Source organism: Anopheles arabiensis, chromosome 2 (genome assembly GCF_016920715.1).
Source record: "Anopheles arabiensis isolate DONGOLA chromosome 2, AaraD3, whole genome shotgun sequence".
In the NCBI taxonomy this organism is placed as follows: Eukaryota; Metazoa; Arthropoda; class Insecta; order Diptera; family Culicidae; genus Anopheles; species Anopheles arabiensis.
The window spans coordinates 49,605,994-49,629,625 of NC_053517.1; the positions used below are offsets into that span (position 1 = coordinate 49,605,994).

Sequence of the window (23,632 nt, forward strand, 5' to 3'; positions counted from 1 at the left end):
AATACTTTAAGGGCAATGGAATTTTCGTCAATCGCAACCATTCTTAGAACACGATTATTCTACCTGTGCACCGCTGCAATTCATATGTGTAGAGTACAGTGGTTTGCAATGATTGTTGTTTCCTCAGCAATAGAATAATGTGAAAGATTAAGTAAAAGACTAACTAATGCCCCCAGGCTCGGAGCATACGGAAAAGTTCACTGGCGGTCCATGGGGACCCCCATAGGGCTGAACGTGTTAAGAAACTTCATTATTAGCTGTTCAAAAGGATGATCACTCTAATATAAAGCATATTTGAAATTCGTTGCCCTGCGCACGATTTTTGGTTGTATCCCATAGATTTTTGGTTCGATCCTATAATTTATTGGTATTTTCCGATTGGATATCAATACAATTAGACCAAAAATTCGAAAAATGCATGGGCATTGATACCCGCAATCGTCCAAGGTGCTGTCCCAATATAGTAAGGGGTTTAGAATAAAGCATGACAGTGCGCCTAAAGGTAGGCAATGAAACGCTTAAACATGTGAAACTCGAAATAGGATGAGAAATAATACACGGGAAGGTGAAACATATAGCTACCGGGGTAAGTTCTCCTTTAACCCATCTCGCGCAATCCGCCTGGTCCGCATCGCAAGATCGTACAGTAATCTTTTGCTCCCTGAATTCACAGTACGCATCTTGGATCGGAAATCCGTTCGGTTCGGAGAGACACTTGGCGGTACGGTTCTGAGTACGATCGGAGCAGGAGCACTGCACGCCGAACCGTGACGATGGATAAATAAGGTGTGCCGATACGCGAGGATGCAAGGACGATACAGGACGATACACAGTGAACCATTACAGGGAGAGACAGACACACAGACATGAACATAGAGTACGGTGGGGGTACGTCACAGGACACGGAACCATAACGTAACGTAACAAAACATGAAAGGGCGTCCATTTTTCACCCGACAGCAGACAAGGCACATCCCAAGCGTTGGTTGAAAACAGGGCCAGCACCCGAAAGGTTGAAGGTTCACAGTACGTTCGGTGGACAATTCACAAGTAGAGAAAGCGAGAAAGAAAGAAATGAAGAACGAGAAAGAAACCCGGTCAGTAAACGTTGTACGGCGGGGTCGATATTCACCGGGTGGTAGTAGAGCTTGCTTGTAACCTTATTCCATTGCGAGTACAGCCAGGTCGCGTTCATGCAGGGACCCATGCACGTTTCCCGGATGTTGACCGGTTTCGTCGAGCCGTAGCACATTGCATCGTCCACGTGTTCCTTGCGTTGCGTCTGCGAGTACGATCGGACGCATTTGTACTCGATCTTCTTGGTGCCCTCGCCGCACGCACTGGAACATTCCGTACGGCCGGGCTCCCAGCTGTACAAATAAAATCGCACGCGCTCATTAGACGGGTCTCACCCTGTACGGGACAGTGTGGCGACTTACTAGAAATGACATTCCGTGTTGCATGACTCGAACTCGTCCTGCGGTTTGACCGATTGGTTGCAATAGTCCGGCGACACTTGCTGCTGCGCCTCGGCGTCGACACAGATGGCCGTACGACGCTTCTTACCCGTGCACTGCTGGTCGCACTCCGTCCACGGCGCCAACTCCCATCGGTAGGGTGATTCTGGCGTCGGCGCAACCGTGGGCTGCAACCGGTGGACACTGTTGCCACTGTAGTGCGAATGATGCGTATGGTGAGGATGATCGTAGGGATCAGGTTCGACTTTCGAGTATATCGCGTTGGAGAGCGTATTTCCGAACGGGTGTACTGGAACCATGTAGCTGTAGTCTACGAAGCCTTTGTGTAGCTCGACGTGCTTTTTTTGGATAACTCGCACCGTTAGCTTTTCCTTGAGCGGTCGCCCAAAGGTGGATGTGATGCGTTCTTCGGAACTGGTGACAGTGTATTCTAGTCGCACGCCAGCAAACAATCGGTGCCTGCTCGTGTGCGGTGTGAGATGTTTCGGGTCGTTAAAGATGATTTCGTTGCCACTCATTACACCTACACAAAAAAAAACCAAATGGAACGGAACATGTTAAGAATGGAAGCATGATAAGAACGGGAACATAAATGCCGATCGTCGATGAATCTTACTCAAATAACATGCATCCTTCATGTAGCCCGTGTTAATGATGTTAATGCTGGTGGCTCCTTCCGGTATGCGGAACTCCATTGGGCCGTCGGACGACACCCTGCGTACGACACCCTTGCCTAAATTAAGGCGTCCGGTGACCGGCCGGCAGGTAGAGTTGTCCCCTCTGCACACACCGCATTGGTCGAGCTTGGCGTCCGAATTGAGCACATAATCGCATCCCGCCTTGCGACACTGCCCATTAATGCACATATCGAAGCTGTCCTCGGGAAACGTGCACGGTGTGCCATCAATCACCTTTTCCTTCAGCATAAAGTACAGACTCTTGTCCTGCACGCGGCACAGCAGCTTGCACTGGTCCGCCACCGGTGTGCCATACTTAGGCGTCCATCGTACATTCGGCTCCAGCGAAGGTACGTCAAAGTTCTGGCCGTCCATCTCGTGGCACTGCTCTTCGCGGAAGTTGTACCGCCAGCTCGGGCAGGGCTGCGTGTTACAGGGCCGATACTCGATGCGTAATCCGGTGCAGAATTTGCCCCCGTTTTTTGGCTTGGGCGAGTCGCACTCGCGGGTGCGCGCCTGTATGCCGCCACCGCATGTTCGCGAGCATTCGTTGAATCTGACAGGAAGCAAAGGATAAAATGGTATTAAACTTCAGTCCCCTGTGCGTGGGTGCAGGATCACTGCACAGCGCGCTACTTACGAACTCCACGCACTCCAGCCACCGTTCTGCGGTTTCAGCGCTGTCCGGTCGATCGGTACACACTGGCCTTTTGGCACCAGTGTCCCTCCTGACACTCGGTACCGTCCGCCCAGGGCATGTGTTGCGTTTTGCAGCCGGACATCTCGTTCTCCCAGCTGCACCAAAGCCGTGCGCACGGCGGCATGTAGGAGCAGATTTTTGATCCATTGCCAAACACCAGCTCGCACTGCTTGTCGTTGGTGAACTTTTCTCCCGCCAGCATCGAGTCCATACTGCCGGACGTCATCAGATCAAGCGAAGGGTGGTTCAGCATGCAGTTATCTGGATGTTTTCTGTGCGGTACAACGATGTACGGGCGAATGAAATTGACCAAAAGAAGAACAAATTGGTAAAACGTTCAAAATAAAAACGGTTCAGAGTTTCGGTGGGGAACCGAAACGAAACAAAACAACTAGCGGGTTTATGCAAATTTCGACCTTTCTCGATCCCGTTCCACTGATTTTAATCGATCGACATTATATCGTTTAGTTTAACTATTTTGCCTCCGTGCACAAGCGACAGCTGACTGCCGCGCCCAAGCAATCTCCTTGTGGCTGGGGTAGATTTTTTTTATTGCAAGGATGTATGCAAACCCGTATAGAATAATAAAACCGCAGCAATCAAATGTACTGTCGGCTTGTGCAGAAGAGAGGGTTGTGTATAGTTTCACGTTCATCTACCGCGTAGAATAGCATTCAATTTGTTCTTGCCTAGAATCATTTGATCGTAACCGATCGAAAGTAGCAGCAAGTCGTTAAAGCACATGGACGTACAGCTACAGATACAGCTTCAATAACCAGAGCCAGATCCCTATCGGGACTTATTATCATTCTGAGTCGTCCGGATGGGCAGCAGACTTATTTTATTGCGTTCGTCTGGCGATCACTCCACCACCCAATGAAGCGAATGAGAATATTTGATTGAGGTCGTAAACCTGCATCTCGCCAACGGTGTCGGGATGGCAAAAAGGGTGTCGGGATTTGGAATATTTATGACATTATGCACGCGGATTGTGCAACCGATAAGCGTCCTGGCCGTGGACATGCAAAATGATCGTGTCCTAGGTCGGGACGCGTGTTGTGTGCTACTGACGCACCGAAATTGTGTATGCACGGTCGTGCGACGAAGGAAATCGTTAATATGTGATTGACCGTTTCGCGATCGCATTTTTGCGATGCAGTCGACCCGTGAGCATGAGTGCCTTCGGTCTGGACCGCGCTGACTTGGGCAGGATTCGTGGCAGCGTAATTGCAGTAGACACTGCGGCCGGCCGGTCAATTAAACCCGGTTGCTGCGGACTTGTGGGTCGTCGCGCGGTGGGACATTGACCAGACGACGCTAAGATGACACGAGCGGGCGATGTAACGATAGGGCTGTTCCCCGGTGAAGGGATGGTTTGCACAGCACAGCGCAAAGATGGTTTGATGGCGATGAATGCTAAACGGTTTCATCGACGACAATGCGATACGCAGCTCTCGGGGTCTAGGTGATGCGGTTATGGAAGGGATTAGAAAGTGTTGATTGCACATCGCAGGGAATTAGCATGAAAAATTACTCCGCGAACTAATCAACCAGTGGTATTCGAAAGCAGTTGTGAGGAATGGCTCGCTGCTGTCGTGCAGGGCTTACATCTGGGAGATTAATGATCACACGGGGTTTATAGGACACGCTGAGTCTAATGCTATGCGAGATGTGTCTTATAAAGCTATATAAAAATGTTGCCCGCATGTTGCTTCATAGGATAGAATTTATTTGAATCCACCTCTTTACTCGGGAACGTTCACCAAATAACCACAATTTTACAATATTACAGAATTAAGATCGTAATAAATGACAGACAATATTGGTTGAGCTGGTATACAGTATACAATCAATAGCTTGTTGCACGATTATACCTCCAACCTCATATGTTCAAGTAATATCGTTCCCCACAAGTATGGCAGTCAAAAATACCGCATGCAGTTTAATAATGACTCGTTGGGCTTTGCTGTGTCCCGGAGGAATATCTTACCCATCATTACACCGCTGGTTGATGAAGTCATTCTTCGCCTAATATGGGGCGGTCTTATACTGGCCAATCGATATGATCGGAAGGTATGTTTTCTTGTCCTGCTAAAGGACCTTTTTATTTACCCTTGGGGTATTTTTTTTATTTTTGGGGAAAACGAAGCAAATTAAACCTAACCTGTGGTGAACAAAAAATGGTCACGGAAATTAAACGCGCTGCGTGATTGCTGTGTTGCACACCGCCATCCCCTCCCCGTGCCTCACACCAATCCAAACACCAAATTGGGATGTAAACCGATGCTCTTCCCTTTTTCGAAAGCCCAGAGGCCAAGGCATATGCTGCCTTGCCTTATCCAACGAACCGACACATCCATACACAAACACACACACATCCATTCCTGCCTGTATAAAACATTGACATGAAAGTCGCCCGACAGTGATGCAGCGGTTTATTTTGGTAGGAAGCAAAAAAAATCTGCAGAATGTGTTTGCTGTTGTTGCAGTTTGGTTACAGTTCGTGAGTTAGTCTAACAAGTGGAATACGCCTGCAGTCGGTGTTCGGGAAGGAAAGGCGATTGCAACGTACAAAGACAGCTTAACAAGGCACTCCAGGGTGGTATGGCTTTGTGGTGCACTTAAAAGTTGTTAAAATAACTGTCCAAAGTATCTGCAAAGTGCGATGGACTGCGATCATTCCGTGCCTCTGTGGCAGACAGGTAGAGCCAAAAAGAAATGGCCCCACTAATTGGGTGAAAGATGTATGAAAAGCAAAGGTTTTTGCGTTATGTGGACCAGTTTTGTGACCATGATAGCAACATTTTTGGCAGGATTTAACATTCATTCGCGCCCCCACACACCGGTGACGATCTCAAGGAAAGCTAAAAACAAGCGAAACAAAACAAAAAATCAACCCGCTACGTTTCAGGTTTTTAGTGTCCGGTAATCCCTACAGGTCTGCACAGCTCACCGAATAAGCGGATTGTCCGTATCGTTGCGCCTTTGGCTGGAACACCTTTATCTGTCATCACGATGTAATACCTTTTTATCTAAGCTCCTCGGTTTGCCCCTTTCCTTCATTTTCAGACCAAGTTAAGGAGGTACACTCGGTAACAATAAGTAACAATACTCGGAACATTACACCTTGTGGTTTCTACGGCTATATGGACTTTTAATCCCATTTTGTCGGTTGCCTTTGGTGAGCGCCGGTACTTACTTCATGGTAATTGATATGCGCTTGGTTCGGAATTAACGGCAAGGGATCGGGATGGAATTCGGAGGAATGTGATCATGAGTGATTTATATAAATCGTTTAAATATAAATGCCATTTGAGTGGTCGACAACAGGTAGAACAGTGTAATAGCTTCGTGGCAGAGTTTTAGTGTATTGAAGTTCAGAGAAAATAATTAAATAGCAGCAGACACGACCAGCAGTCAAAATAGCGCACAAGATAAGATATATTGCATATGAATCGCTCGTTGTGACAGCATGTCACGCTTAGAACGAACCAATGACTCCCGAAAAAAGTGCTAAGCACATATCCGTTCAGCAAACATGTTCCCTTTACTCTCTTGCTCGAACTTGCATATTAATGTGTTGAAAATATATACAGCACGCACGTTGTTTACGGGCGTAAATCAAACTCTCTTTCCACCCGCCAACTGCAGCCAGGTTGAAGATTTCATCGGATAAAGATGACTTCCTTTTACGTGCCGTTTGGCCGTTCGGTGTCGGCATCCTTGCTGGCGAGCGCGTTGAATTGCGTAAGGAAAGGTGATTTATCTTGCCACTGGCTGCCGGCCTTTCGCATTCCACTCTTTGAAAGGGGAGATGAGGAAGGTTTGCAGCGCGTAGGTTACGCTTCGCACCATCCCTGATTGCACCGGACAACCAGGCGATACAATTGCATACACATAATTCATCCTGCCGCTGGAGAGGCAAAAACAACAACAAACTGCTTCAATCAATTTTAGTTGTCGACGTCCGACGGTGCCGGGATTTGCTTCACTCTCTTTGAAGCCGACATTTTACCCAACCCGTGTTTCCGTTAAAAAATCGCACCGAGATTGTTTTGATCGGTGCTGATCAATTATTTGATTAGTAGTAAAATATGAGGCGGTGTATGCTACTGCAATATTTTTGGGAAAGGGCAACGGTAGTTGTGTTTGTGTTTTCTGTGGTGTGCAAATTTCGAGAGAAGACATTTTGTAGATTTATGAGGGCAACAAATGTTAATACAAAAATAAAGAAATTAAAGATTAAAGTTCGTTGTATTTTTTTAAATAAATTCTTATAATAACACTCTTAACTTTCATGTGATGCCGAATATGAATGAAAAGCAAAAAAAGGTCTTTGTCTAAAGGAGTGTCTAAAGAATTAAGATTATTTAATTGTCTAACATTATAAAATAAACCAATGTTTTAATCATAAAAGTTATGTCGTAAAAATCGCAATTTCGTATAAAATACGTAGTATAAAATATTATATATTTTGATCACATAGATAGCTAGCAAGGGCTATTATAAAAATACATTGCTACCGACTGAAGCAAGTGTACAAAAGTTCTTCAAGAACAAAAAAAAAACTGACATAAATCAAGTGTTTCATTTGTGCACCGTTTCCTCATAACTTTAGCAGAGATGAAACGCTCTTGAGACCACCCTGTCAAATAAGTGCATCATTTTTGGAGAAGAAGCAGAAGGATGCTTTTGTTTTTGGTCAGAATTTTTATTGATTTTCTTTGCTTCATTCTCGATGCAGTTAACTTTCACTTTGCGAGCAAAACAGGGAGAAGAATATACGACATGCTTACAGCATTATGTAGCACGCTCATGCAAGTGCATAGTTGACCGCCCAGGAAGGTGCATATTGTCAGCATTATGTTGCTTGTCGTTGGTGAACATAACAGCGGTGAAAGCATGAGCCGGGGAGTTCAACGCTATCGTTCAGTATTTGCCGAGGGGCATTGGGGAGGGTGGCAAGAATCGAAATTGACAACAATGTTCCGCATGTTTGGTATCTTCACCGTACATGCTGGGCACGATGAATGATGGGAGCGTTTCAAAAATCACAGAAAGGAAAATAATGAACGCACATACACCAACAAAAAAATGCTATGCTGGTGCTTATGGAGAGCATATATTTATGCTAACGATATATTCGATGCATTTATTGCGTTTTATTATTATTCCCGTTATGTACTGGGTGGTCCTGGTTGGCAGGCGTGCTCAATGCACCTATGGTATAGCATAGATTAGAGTGCAATGTTATGCGACTCACGCTTATTGTTTTTTTTGTACTTTGTAACAGAGAACAAATAAGAAGTTAAAACATCATACCTAATTTCTGTTTCAAAAATCCACATTCAAACAAAATGCAAAGTGAAAAGAAAACCATGACGATTTTCGTCTTTCAATGTGAACATTAATTCATCATTATTATGTTCGCTTCTTTTCGTACCCGTCGATAAACGACCACCGTGGTCCACCGTCTCAGAAATAGAAAGGAAACTGTAGACAAGATTCGCTCGGCAGGGTTTTGTTTTATTTGCTAGCGCCGTCGGGTGGTCATCGATTTCAACGGTAAATTAATTTCATTAATTATCGACCGATCATAAATCGACTCCAGACACGTGGGTTCGACTGCGTGTAGGCTTTCGACCCTTCCTCGGTGTCGCAACCGCCTTGAAGCTCGTGTGGATTTTTGACCAATAGAAAGGGAACTCCGGAGGGATTGCATAAAAATGGAAACCGTGCGTGTGTGTGGCAGCGGTGGCAATCATTTACTAATAAGAAAAAGCCAACCGAAGAATCGTTTTAGGATGAGGGCCTAACTGCGTCTGTGTGGGTCTGAACGATTAATGATCCTGTTCGACCGGCACACACTCGATCGCGTTTGGTGGCGATGGCCCACCAGTGTGTGACGTTTGATTGCCGATGAGTTTGTCGATATCATAATTTATAACACATAAATGCTGATAGAAGATGGAGTAATGTTGACGTCATTCAACAAATTATGGCCAATTAAGATAACTACAAAAAATACTGCTTTTTGCGTTAAACATAAACAAGTATTCGGGATTTAGGAAGACGAGGAAATTTACTTACTCAAAGTACTCGCTAAGAATCTGTCGCGAACAATTAGACCACTGCCATGGATGTGTGTTATGGTCGATCGTACGTGACATAATACGATTGTTTCCGGATGAGTCGCCCCGATACCGTTGACACCGGTGGTCGTCATCGTGAGGCATTCCTAAGCTGTATGAGGGAATTGTAAGTAAGCGAAGAAAAAAAAATGGAATTGAGAATGAGTGTGAGTCAGCGAGATACAAAATCAATAGAATCGGATTGAGAAATAGTTTGGCAGGATACAAACATGGACTCAATAGTTTACTTGACATTTACTGAGTAGCCAAACAAGGATTGTAGCAGTGCCCCTAGATTGTAGATGGGTTCGGACCATTTCAAACCCGTTGTCTTGCAAATTGCAGTCAATGTTTCGATTGTGCCGCTTTGTTTTTGTGTTTGTTGCCATAAGAAAAATTACATCGGAACACCATATATAACCAGATTATTACAGCTGTTGTCAAGGTGTAAACTTATGTAAATTAGCACTTTGAATTGCTTGCCATGGGAGTGCACGTTGAAATCATGTTTAGGTTCATATACACCGAATCCACTGTACTGTACTACCAAATCCAGCACCGCGCCTTGAGGATTTGATTGAATAGAGAGTTTGCAGTGACAACTATAACGATATCGTATATACCATATACATATAAGAAATATATATATAAAAATGCTATACATATCTGCAATCTCCATTTTTTACCTACTACTTTCCAGGTGCCCATACAGATCGCTAAAAGCCGTCCTGGACTTAACACGAGAATCAATCGTAGAGTTTATTATAACTGAACGCTACATTGTGTGCACGCCGCGACGCTTAATTAATGGCTCGCTTCTGTCTGGCGGTCGAGTTGTCGGTAGTGACGCTGGCTGACACTAACGCCTCATAAAGAAAACGGGAGGCTCACCTCGTTCATAAACCACGCGCCACGAATGACAGTAGCAGAACAAAAGGCTATAAAAAAATGATCTTCCGCAAAACGTGTTCACTCTAATCGTGTAAACGACCAGCCACCACTACAATACGTTCATTTGTCTCGAAACACTTGGAGCATCAACACGACGCTCCACAATTGGTCATTGAGCGTGCTGTGCCGCGAAGGGCCCTCAGTTACCGCTACCGAGCGCGATCCAATTTGTTTGTACGATCTTAATGTGGCCCTGTAGTTCTCCTGTTGCTGCTTGATCTTCTCCGTGGTGCTTGTTGGCGTTCATGGTGGTATTTAATAAATTTTATTGTGCATTCTATTTATCACTTTTCATCCTTGTTTTTTTTGTCCGATGATTAATGCGGACGGGAGCTAGGGAGTGTTCCAGTCGCTGGTGAACTCTCGGTCTAAGCCCTCTGCAGAGCCGCCACAAACGTACCAAGCCATTAATCATGCGCCGTGTCTAGGAAGTAAGTAATGTGCAATCTTCTCTTACCATACCTGCACGGGGCGCATAAAATCGGATTACTGCACCGAGCAGAGGGCTAGGTACGCACGATGAGTAATTGGCTCGTGGTACGCGGATTGTCCAGTTTAGCCGTACTGGTCCATGAAGTTCAAGTCGTGCACTCCCGTGGCAAGCAATAAAAATAAATGAAACAAAACAAACCGTACCCAACCTGGCGATACTTACACGTGGCCAAGTTCATGAGCGATGGTAAAAGATGCCGACAGCCCGTTATCCTGCACGATGGCGCACGCCGTATCCCGGCAGATCGTGCCCAGCTCTGCCAGCCCGAGCGTGTCGCAGTTGTTCTCGGCCGGATTGCGACAGATTTGTTCACGGGTCAGTAACAGTGCAACGTCATGATGGATGTTTGTCGATTGCTTAAACCGGCAAAAATCTTGCAGCATATCGGAAGCAGACACCCCTGTCATTAGCGGAAGAAAAAAAATGGACAAACAGATTAGGCGATGAAACCCAAGCTTTAGACAAGCGTTCGATAGTTGTGTTGAAAAGTCCCATGTGAAATACTATATTAAATAACAAATGTATTTCAAACTGGATGACACCATTTAAAAAATAAATGGTCGTGACAGTAAATTAATAAATACATAAAAAACTCAATAAATAATTAGTAGTTAAGTTAGTACGTGAATGAGCAAGTGATTGTGAAAGCATCTTTGTAAGTTAGTAAGCAAGTTATCAGGTAGGTAAGCAGGAATGAAACTAAAATAGTAATTAAGCTGAATGTAGAATGAATGAATTAAGAATGTAGAAAACAAGGAAATAATAAGATAAGACATTAGGAAAGTAAGAAAGCAATAAAGTAAGGAAGTAAGAATGTAAGCAAGTAAGTATGACATCAAGTTAGTTAATAACTTAGTAAGTAAGTAAGCAACATAGCATACGATAAACACGTATGCCAAAGAATTGTTAGAATTCTTACTGTTAGAAAGAACGCCGGTCTGGTGGTACAGTCGTCAACTCGTACGACTTAACAACATTCCCTTCATGGGTTCAAGCCCCGAATGTACCGTGCCCTCATACCAAGGACCCACTATCCTGCTTTTTGTTATCAGTAAAAGTCAGTAAAAACTAAGCTCTCTAGTGGTACAGGCTGGCCTTGACCGACAGCGGTTGTTATGCCAAAAAGAAGAGGAAGAAAGGAAAATCTCAATGAACGCATGCGAATAAATTTTAGTTGAAACAACTTCATTCAAAGTTGGAATGTTCCTATGCAGTGCCAATTCAGCAAATAGGATTCAATAGCTTTATTAATTATAGAGAACTCGTAATGTATTTGCTAAACGACTCTTTGTGTTCAGTCCCTAGCTCAGTCCCGATGGTGCAATGCTGCAATAAATGTTAAGCCAGCAACAGGGTCCTACACCCGGTTGGGGTATCGAGATTAGATTTGCAACAAACTTGAGTACTTGTTAAGTTATCGCCAGGGCAGTGGGTGTGGAAAGGGGGGAGAGGATTTTCGCACAAACGCATGCGCAGCTGGTTTATTGATTCTCTTTCAGTAAAACAATATTCATCCTCTAAGCGTGTGCCACTAACTTCCAGCTAACGACGGGTTGGTGGAGTCGTCGATGGCGCAAATGCATTGCTCAAATTCTCGCACACCACAGGGACAAAGGCGTACAACAGGCAGCCCGAGCTAGCCAGGAGGATAGTTTGTTTAACGCAGCGGCGTACTCAAGATAAATTTTGCGAAAAAAAAACATTCCGTTGCACAGCAGTTACTGGGGGAACGTAAACGTTTGGTACACTGCAGCTGCTAATGCAGGCGATGTAACACGCAGCAACATTCTAACGGACTCTAGACAAATGTTTACAAGAGTTGTCCCATTTGTCATCGGGACTGGTAATAGAGTTTTCACATGGGGGCCCCCATGCACCGCTGATTGTCAGCCCGATGCTTGCTGGCGGTATCGTTGTCACCCTAACTCCTACACACGTGCCGGCTCAGCCATGGAGCGGCGAGCCAATGTTTCAGCGCAAAAGTGGTTAAAGCGTGCTTGGAGATAGGCAAAAAAGGATTATTTTCTTCATGTCGTCATTTTGTTTCGTTGCGTTTATAAAACATGCTGGTTATACTATATCGGTTGGATTGGAGGCTTTGTGTTAGAAGAGAATGGCATGATGAAGAAGAAAGGCAAGAAGAAACATCTTTCGTGGGAATAGTACGATTTGGAATGTAGACAAAGACGGAGACGAAGAAAAAATATTTGGTTTCTAATAAAAAAGCAAACCTCAAACCTTTAAGGAACACAGCAAGAGGAAAAAGCAACAAAAATACGATGTGCATAGCGTTCTTACCTTCTAGGCCCTTCTTCGCGGCGGTCGTTTGTGCATCAAGGTCGTGATGAATGTAAGATATATGGGTCACCGCTATTTTCATCGAAGATCCTATGCTAGCGTCAGCATACACACTGGAAACCTTTTTGAGGGAGGAAAATAAACCAAAAAGATGTGAAGAAACTTGAGTGTGAAGCTATGGAAGAATACTACCATACAGGTAAGACACAGCAGGAAATCGTGAGTAAAACAAAACAAAACCTTTATAAAACAAAATAGAAAAAAACACCATCTCGCCACAAATTGCTGCCGCAATAACCGTAGCATAATTTATGACGCGCCAGATTAAGCAATTTCGATAGGTACAACGTTCGCAACGGTACAGCAACTGGTGCAGCACGATTTGCAGCTGCATAGAGCTGTTTATTTATGGTTTCGCTACCAGCGGGACTGTATCCGCATGCAGTAGCGCGTAATTTGTAGCACATTCCTGGTAGAACAATTCAATTTCCGAACCTAGGTGGCAATTGCGATAAGGAACTGCATTGAACGCTCGCGGCAAGACTAATCGATAGTATCGATCTTTGCGTTCATGGTAATGGTCCGTAAAAACTAGAAGAATTCGCATTTAAGATATCTTTTACTGATTGCAATGGACGAGAGAAGGTAAAAACAGTTAAAGCGCTTCTGCAGTTCGTAATTGAATATGTTATGGGCGTGAAATGTTCTTTTACCGTTCGATAGGTATAGCGTTACCTAAATGAAAAATGATCGATGTGATCGTAATCAGCAAAGATGTATTACCTGTGTAGTGTTTTTCATACTTCAAATCAATTTACATGACACACAAATTGAACAATTTATTGATTGAATTATGCGATTAGCATCTATAAGGTTGCAATTAGGACAAAATATACTGGCCTTCATGTTCATTTTGTGCAAGTAACAAACCTCCGCTTGAAAATAGCTTGTAATGTAGTGTTACGAATGTTTACATGATTACGAGTAAAATATGCTTGAAAAAACACCTAAAATAGCATTGTTCTAAGATGTAAGAGTCTCAAGAAATTAAGCACTATGTCCAGGCAACAATACTTACAATGGACATCAGCGTTAGAACGTAGGTTTTCAGGTTTGTTTCGTGATATCGCTGCATTTGGTTATCGACCACCACCAGCACCTCGACCGTGTAATCGTTGTTGGCGAAATGTTCCGGGCTGCGCCGTCTTCGACTATGCCGACTGAAATAATTGTTATCCGTTGGTTCTGAACCTAATGACCGATCAGCTGGAAAAAAGCAAAGAATGTTATGAAACATTAATTGAAGCGAATTGCAACAGCAACAAACATAAAATATTAAACGCTTGTACAAGTAGAATACAAATGTGTTGAACCATATTTGAGATATTTAGGTAAGATGAAGATAACGATAAGCTAGATCAAAACAGAGGATTTAGAAAACAATATTTCAAATCATGGTGGACAATAGTAAAGTAACGCGAACGCTTTAAGTAATGTAAGTGTATATATTGAACCGTGCTTTATGTTTACCATTGGTTTCGGTTTATTATTGTTTATTTTAAACGTATCCAAACCACACCGTACCGATTACGGTTGTGCTCAATCAATTGATGTGGCCCCACTAACCACATGCTGGAGCTGCATTGAATGGAACAGTAAAATACTACCCCGAATTCCCCACACCTTCCTATTCATCAAAACGTTTTTTTTTGCTTTACCCTTTTTGTTCGTGTCTCAACACGAGCCAAGTGGCACTCTTTAAAATTAAAATATTATGCTAATCAAATTAATGATTTCTAATGCTTAGCACCTCCGACACCTGCGCCAGTGCACCGACTGGAAGACTGACCGAGTAGTGAACGCTTGTGTGGTACCGAAGAAAAAACAAAATACACCATGAAAAGCTGTCCGCCTCCTGTCGCGGTGATTTGGAACAAAAACGATGCAAAGCAGCCCGGCTTTTACCGGTCGGCCAAGCAACCTGTCTTGCCGGTCGATCATTTTTCCACTCCAACCAAGCCTCCAAGGGTCACTTTAGTCACCGACGATTAGTCTCGATGACGCAGAGACTTGCCTTATTTTGTTAGATAATTTGTTGTTAGCCAGACCGGACGGTTGAATGAGTGTTGAAGTAGCTTTTGGTGCATGGGGCAGGCCGCACCGGCACGGAGCGTCCTGCAGTGTCCTGCGAAGCCGATGGAAGTGCAGCGTGCGGGCCACTTTACAGCAACTTCAACTTCACTGTCAGCTCGGTGGAGTGCCGATTTGTTCCAGCCGTCCAGTTGGTGCGTTTGATAGATATTTATGAGTGCGTGTTGATTTTGTCACTTGTGCACACCTGGTTGGCTAGATGGGGGGGCTAGTGGTGGAGGCGGTAAGCACTGTTTGGACGGACTGCACCAACTAACTCACTGTCAGCCAGTCGGTCAATTTGCCAAACCGGCTTGTCAATCAGTGCTCTCGGTTTGAAGCCACGAGGCGTACGAAGCGGCTCGTTCCGCGTGCGCCAGCGAGTCTACCATGGCGCGCTTTGTTGCATTGGTTTTAACATTCCATCGCGTTTGGAATCCTGTGGTGCGCTCCGGGCATAGATGCGTTGCGCAAGACGCGTAAGGGTTGATTTGTTCGGTGAACGATTAGTCACCTGTCCGTGTGACACTGCGGCAGCATTTATTATATACCCCTTACAGTCGATTATGTCTGCGGTTTGTACTTAAGGCCCGTTGGTGCATCCTTGGAATCGATGAAGAAACAAAAAGCGTGTGCATGCAGGTGTTAGCTATGTTAGCCATTTACGACTAATGATGAAATGCAAGTCGATTTATGACCATCTTTAACGCTTGCCGCTGTTGTTAAGTATTTTAATATAATAGTGTGTCTAATTTTTAACTGCAAGAACTGACATTTTGCTAAAACATAAAAAAAAAACTGGCACACAAAAAATTGCTCCTTTCACTGCACGGGCCAAAATCCAACAACGCATAAACGTTACGTTTTAGGTTTGTCAAGCGATCGGTCACAGCACATGCCGTGATAGTGCGTGCTATTATAAATCGCGCTAATTGGTAACACAGTCGTTGATACGCCAAGCTCGCGCCTTCTCCTGGTCCTTGTCTGGCTGTGGGAAATTGATTAGGTTTTAATTGGCGATTAAGCTAATTGGTACGTGCGTATTATCGAAAGGGAAGTGAGTGGCTGCGAGGAGCGTGCCTGCATTCGTACTGGCCCGTCTTCGTGAGGGGTAACGATAAAGAGAGCTGCCGTCTGGACGATGCACTATAGAGACCCAGGAAGCAAGCTATTTGCTGTATAAAGGCGCCAATGGTAATTTATCATTTATGTGCCACGCAACGTGCAGACCGCTGTTTGCATGCTATCACTCGTGTGTCCATGTTGATGGTAGACGGTATCCATCAACACACTGCATGGATTCTGTCAGATTGAAGAAGATAGATACAAGTACTCGATGCAGCTCAGTGTAACGACTGTTTCACTGTCCAATTTTGAAAGGTTGGATGATGTTGCGTACACTATAATCGGTCGACAAGACGCAAGCACTGAAATGAAGCATAATTCTGACGAGAGTGCATTATGCAGATTGCGCTATACAGGTTCTTTGTTGATGTTCAGTTTTATACATCCCAAAGAAGAATAGTGACGATCGGAATTTACATTTTCTGTGCTAGAAAATGTTCACACCTTACCATTTACTCGGTCTGACACGGAATGGTGACTTTGAATGGATAAGCCAAAGCGCAACTTCGTGAGATGAGATTCTATCTTTTTCAGCGAATAAAAGGTTATTAGCAGATTGACTGGCAACGCTAGATCTACACAGCATGCCAGTCGCATTGCCCTTGAAATGGAATTTTCCTGTCAGCGTCTGCTTAAACACTAGCTCAAGCGCGTTTGTTTCGTTTTTAACTCCATCGACCATCGTTGGAGTGCATTAGGGAAAGAGCATAGTGAGGACATTGTTTGTGCGGACGTTCGAACGGTTTCTATACTGCTACGAGAAAATTGTTCAACCCCAACTAATAAGCAGCCAGTGATGGAATAACAAGGTAATCGGTACAAATACTAGAGCTATATCAACCAGTGTTTATACAATTAAACAGCTAATTGGCTGGCCGGTAAAAAGATACAAAACTGCTAGTCAAGCAACTGATGCCCCATTGTAGAAGCGTTTGATTAATCAAACTTTTTATAGACTTAGCCTTATGTTTAAAAACTCGTGTACATCATACGCGTGGCGGTATACACGCTGTTCGCGACACCAGCCAGGCTGACTCGTTCAAAATATTTAAAAAAAAACTTGAGTGCATGCATAAGACACGAACCCCCTTTCCGATCCAACAGTCGCTTAACGGTCGGTTTTGAAAACCAACAACGCGCAGCGTGTAATGGGAACCAGATCAGCTTATCGACAGTTTAATTAATCACAAGAAGTTAATCCATTACCCCAGCTGATCACCGGTCCTCTATCTTTCCCACGGGAGTAATGTCCGTCGGCGGCAGTAAATTCGTGCCGCATGTTTCAATCCACAGCGAACTTCGGCTCGAAGGACTGAATGAAAAAAGAGCAAAGAATAACAACAGCAAACAACGCTTGTAAAACACCTTTATTGAAGATATTCAATTGCGATAAGCGCCTATCGAACGGCACCTACACGGCAAGCGGGATTGTGGCTCGTTGACAGAGGAGAGGGGGGGGGACACTTTGAACGGAAAGCGTTTTCGTTGTACAATTGTTTTACGATGTTGAAATTAATTAAAGCATGCTTGCGGGCAGACTGCTTGCTGGGCGCGCGCGCGTGAGACAAGTTGTTCAATAAAAAGAAAACCCCCACTAGAGCAACAATTACTTTCCTATCGGGCAACAGTATAACGGCGAGAGCAATATGTTTGAAATAAATTAAACCATTCCCTCGGTGTGTATTTCTACAATAGTTTACGAGGAGTTATTCACTGCAGGGATCGTTACAACACAAGTTGAGGAAAGCATGTTCGGCAGAACATGCATCTGAAAATTGCATTGCCATGTTTTTGAAGCATATGGTGTCCGTCAGTTTGCTGCAGCGGGCTGTGGTCGTGTTGTAGTAAACCTTCTGTTTCTCACGACTGCATTCAAGGGGGTAAGAAAAGGCAAATTACCAGATTGTTTTGTAAGCAATCAGCTAGCAACAAAGTGAGGAAAGAAAATGCATCTCTCGGATGCATAAACCGGATCCTCCTTGACACACATTAGTTATCAAAACGTGCCCCAAAGAATAAACAAGGGTAAAAAAATTGACCAAGTATGTGCAATAAATCACCACCGAATCTATTAGCTCTCGGTCGAACGATAAATTTGGATCAATGGAACAGGGAACACGTGTGCGAAATGTGGCTGAAGCTGACGATGAAACTTCTATAACGCTCGTTAACGATCAATCGGCTAATACTGCTCGTAAATTATTGCCGAAGTATTTACGACAAATCAAGACTAACTGGTTAAACGGGCCAATGAATCGTTTGCGTGAGAATGGGATCTAATTTGAATTATATGGAATTTTGGATGATCTGATAACACCCGCGGATTGGAATTGATTTTATGAGTTAGTTGTGTTGGCATTTTTAATGAAACGCGTACGGATGTTGGCACTGTGCGAGGGATGATCGAAAAGGTAAATTTGTCAATGTTGAAGGGATAAATTATGTACAACTATTTTAATCACTTTTGACAAAGACGATCTTTATGCAAACCTAATGGTATTTAACTCAGAAACAGTTTGGACGATTCAAGATTTTAAAATAAGAATAAAACTATTGATCACGCAAATAATGGTGCAACTGTACGGAATCTATAAACATATATGATACAAATTTATTTGCTTTTTTTTCGGCACCAAACCTCGCCCAACTGAGCATCTTCTCATACTCATCCAAACGGATCGATTTCCGGCACCGAGAACGAGTTGTGCAGGTTTTTTGGGCGGTCTTTTTCATGCAAATCAGTTGCGCATACCAAACGGCAAGCACTGCGGCCAACCATCCTTGACTTCTTGGTGCTGCTCCGCGGGCAGCATCCGTTCACATGAGCAGTCTTTCGGCTTTTGCAGACACGACGTCGGCAAAACAACTTGTTTCCCGTACCTGAGTCACGGAATAGTACAAAAAAAAAAACACAAACCGGAATTCACGTAGACAAGAGCGAGACAGTATATACAGTTTTTGGGGAGTCGATTGTGACAACGAGACAAATAAAAATTACAGAAAAAAACGGAACGCGCATGATTCGTGCAAATGGGCGCGGTAGTAGTTTTGGGATCATGTTGCACGATCACATTGCGCGCAGTGTAGAAAGCCGCAAGGTGAAGGAAGTACACACAGGTGGTTGACAAAAAGTGTAATAAAATAAAATAACACAACATATCACGTAAACAGCATCATAAAGGAGCGATTTTTATTGAGCCATTGAAACTGTGTGGGTTTGGTGGGTCGTTGCATGGGATGTTATTGCTCAACTGCAAAGGCGGCCGCGAGTGTCACGAGAGAGAATAACATTGTTTCCAGCACCGATAGAACCCGCTCTCGACCCACATTCTGGGAAAGCTTGGGGTAGTACTGTATGGGCTAAATTTAGGTTCGATAGGTTCGTATCTCTGCGCACGTTTGTTTTCCCGTACAGACGTGTACATTCCACTACAGATCATTCAATCCATTGTCACTAAAGCGACATCTGACTTTCGAGTCATGTGATGAATCGTTTTTTCCCTTTAAAAGCAAACTGGGACACTAGTTATTTTTTATGGTGTGGAAACAGTGTCACCGTGATTGCCCAAAAGCGAGAGGTACGATGGAGCGGATGCAGCCGTTAAACCGAAAATAGTAAACAATTTGCAATTTGAAGACACTAGTGTAGGATGCAACCTTTAGACGTGTGGTAAACGTTATTGCGCACCTCCTCTTGCAGTGCAGTGCATTCGGTGAAGGAACGTTGCAACCGACGAGGGCGATGTCACTTATGGGCCTCGGGTGCCATTTTACATAACATGTTGAAGGCGAGTAGGAAGACCGGTCATGATTTGTGTTTGCCCTGATCTCTTTTTATGAGTGGAGCTGTAATTTATGTAAAGCTGGTAAGTACTGCTCATCCACTTGAGCGGCAAAGGTGAGTGCACAGAGCAGCACTCTAACACTGACTGGATTATGCTTGAATGTGTTATGATGGAGGTGTGAAGGCTCTGTGATAAATGTTCGCTCATTTACAAGTAAATTAAAAAAAGCTTCCCATAAACTCGTGCTTATAATGCGATGCTCAAAAACTAATCACATGTACCATCCAGTGGTTCAAAATAGGAATCTTCTAGCAAAGCTCAGACACTATTTGTTCAAAAATGTTAAATTAGCTGTTATCAAGATTCCGCTTTCTCACAAAACACCTGGTACCGAACGGTTGCCTATCAACGCCAATCGATGAGTCAGTTAGCTGGGCCTTTCAGTTTTGTTTCAGTAACCCGAAGCTGTTTACATTGGAGCGGTCAACAACTTGTTCGCGTTTATTAGTTTCCTAAGCAGAAGGCAAACACTATCAGTGAGCAGTGTGTGTTGATACGGAGAGGCTAAAGCACCGCGTACGTTGCTGATCTTGAATGGCAGGGGGATGATGTTTTGTCAACTACGATGATACGGGTGCCAGATTCTCGGGCAATGCCTTCGCCCGGGTTGTCAGCTGGGATTGTTGTCGTGGCACCGTGCGTGCTTCCTGAAGGGGCTGGGCAGGGGATGGGTGAACTCGCGCTGGGGAACAAATAATGCGATTCATCATGGAACGACCTTGCGAGAAATTACGCAATCACCACGGAAGCGGGAAGCGAACTAAAGAGATAGTGAAAGATTCACAACCCATTCCCAGGCGGGTAATATTTTATCGTACTTTAAGTATTAGTGTGATCGTTGACCTGATTTTTGAGTTGCTCTCTTCTCTGCAACCTTGCGTTTGTGCATTAAGCCTTGTGTATATTGTAGTTTCGTCCATTAATCTTGATTACTAAAAGTATACGCAAATACTATAATTTGACCTAGGTTCTGTAGATTGCAAGAGTGCCCGGAACAGAACCAAGTTCGGATGAGCTGAGCGAATAATTGGTTCAGTTAATTTAACCGTTGTTTTTAATCAGCTTGGACTGAATATTAAATGTAGTAACGCGTCGTGGGATTGACCTAGATCGCATTTTGGCGAATAGCGTGCCAAGATCTGATCGAGAAGAGCACATTTCTGAGGATGAAATAAGACACGTTTTTGCAACGACTCGAATTCACGGTCGTAATAACAATCAATAAAAGTAGTTCAAGTTAAGCTGGTTGTTTTTTGATGGTGTGCAGTGGTGGTTGAAACGTTACATTCGTCATTGAATCGTTGAATGAAAAGTTGGAAGAAGAGTAGAAACTAATGGAATAACGGGCAAAATTATGATTTAATATTATTATAGTAATTCCCCGGTATATGCCATACTTGATACACGCGATTTTTTTTTAATTTGACAGTTCTTTGAGCAAATTGTACTGCTTTGACACATCGAATGTCAAATGCAAAAAAATTAACTATTGGTCGAATTAAAAAAAAAAACAAATTTTAAAAAAGTACAAAATTATAACCTAATTAAAATTGAAATCACATCAAATTCCTAATTTAGTGGCAAAAATCTAAAAATTTGACTTAGCGCTAATATTATTGGTACACTATTGCCTCCCGTCCGCATTAATAGCGTATATCGAGGAATACCTGTATTGTTGTATTTCTTTATTTAAGTTCAATAGCATAGCGTCTCCATAATTAAAACATAGTTAAAGCTATCCTACCCTACAATTCCCAATCTACTACGATTCTTGCACCTAAAAATATGTTGTTTTTTACCGCTGCAGTACTAAAGATAGAATAAAAAATAGAGCTGTTGAGAGCCTTGCACATAGCTGATATAGGTGAGTTACTCGCATGCAAAGAATTAGCATTAGCCTTAGGGTGTATATGGAAATACCGGGCACATTACGAGAGGTTCTTATACAGTTGATCATCGATTCGTCAAAACGGAATCGTGCCGAAACAATTTTGTCTATCGGGCAGCACGTGCCCTGTTTCTGCTTGATGGAGATGTTGCCGTGCCCCGTGTCAGCTGGTAATCGGCGGGCGGCATTTTTGGCTTTTATCCCTTTTTATCCTTCCAGCCCCCAAACGCCAAGCTCGTGAGCAGCTCGTTCCAATCGCAATTCCCGTACGCGTCGATCATTCCGAGCTACCTTTTGACGACGGTTCGATCAATCATCGAATTCGGCTGGAACCTGTTTGTTTGGTGGAGTTCTTGTTTTGGCCATTCGTCCTGGCTTCACAGTATTCGTTTTGCTGACAGAGATAGCCAAAAAATATGCCTAGATTATCCCATAGCTCCATTCAATGCTCATTTCTGCTCTACTGAGTGGTTGTTTATTGGGTATGTGTCGGTTCTCCCCCTGTCTATTGGGGGGCCTACATCGCTACCAATATGCTAAAAGCCGACCACCATTGAACGGACGCGTTGTACGGGCGAACTAGGAAGAAGAAACTCTAAACATAGTTTGCCAATAAAAAAACAGCGAGCAACTTCCAAGAAGGAAAAAAAAGTAACTCCGCAGAAACCCGAAAACTGTTGTTACACGTCAGTCAAAGATTTTAGCAGGCAATTTACATAATTAGATTTCATGTTTCACCTAACGACAGCCATCACATTGCGACTGCGGTAGGCGATAATATAGTCTATGCTGGAACGGGCGGGGGACATGTTGTGTATGAAATTCCTTACAAGGTGTTGCCGTTTGTTGGTGGCTATCTCATCAGAAAAGGTGCGAAGCAGCCACGCAGGAGCAACCAGGTCCTTTACCACAGACAGAGTCGCAGTGACGAGAATTTCAAAAACGTATAAAATTAATTTTTAACACGTTCTTGCATCGATACATCTATTCTACGACATGACACATTGATCTGTTGGTTGGTGGGAATGTATCTTTTTGTACGTATGGGTATGATGTGGTGTGATGTTGCCGAGCCGATTCCATCTACTGAGACTGAACATACATAATACGTATCTGTCCATCAGCGTTTAGTCAGGGCACAATCGGGTACGGGCAAAAAAAACATCTGATTAGCAAACGACGCTAGAAGATGTTCACTTTATCGCCAATTAGCGAGCCAAGATTTAATAATCGGTCAATGAATTATGTACTGATAGGATTTCTGTTTAAGCTCACCGCTGTTGATTCATGGTCTGGTCGAGCAGGTGTCGAATCGGGTAGGTAACGGGCACAATACGTATGCGGCAAAACGCTCCAGCAACCGCACAACCACCAAAAGGCTTGCCCTTTGGCCGTGCTGAGGGCGATGTTTTACCGTGGGCTGCTGCTGATAATCATCAGCGAAGCGCATCGCAGGTGGCAAACGTGAGCCGAAGCCCTTCGTTCAGGTTTATTTAATCAACCTTAACATTTACAGCCTATCAACAGCGATCTTGGCCCGCGTGATCAGGTGGGAGCATCGTTCTGTGCTGCTCCAAAACGGGGTTGGGTCTCCCGAAGTCAACGTGCTGCCAGCGGAGCGGCGTTACCCAACCGTTAGCAACCGTGTACCGTCGTGCATACTGATGCGCCGCACACGCCCGAAGGTCACCGTTTGGGAGAAAACATCTTCTTGCTCAGTCGCTTGACCGTTCCACCGCGCACCAAGCGATCGGCGGAATCGATTGTTTGACTTATCATCTGCGGTTGGTTCGGTGAACGCGGTCGTCAATGTTAACCAGATGCGAACATTGCCCGACAGTAGGGCCGATGCGTAGGATCTAACCACGATGCGAAGGCTAAGTGATGTATACCGAAAGTGACGCGCATTTGATACG

General features: G+C 44.1%; 1 protein-coding gene across 1 annotated transcript; it reads right to left on the reverse strand.

Annotated features, from left to right (window-relative positions):
- Positions 1 to 472: 472 nt before the first annotated feature.
- Positions 473 to 6,059, reverse strand: LOC120907774 (A disintegrin and metalloproteinase with thrombospondin motifs 9-like). Its single transcript, XM_040319106.1, has 6 exons — positions 6,055 to 6,059; positions 2,855 to 3,127; positions 2,095 to 2,711; positions 1,440 to 2,001; positions 1,133 to 1,370; positions 473 to 496 (listed from the first exon to the last, which is right to left on the reverse strand). Exons 1-6 carry the CDS (start codon positions 6,057 to 6,059, stop codon positions 473 to 475), a joined length of 1,719 nt encoding a protein of 572 aa, XP_040175040.1.
- Between the last annotated feature and the right edge of the window lie 17,573 nt (positions 6,060 to 23,632).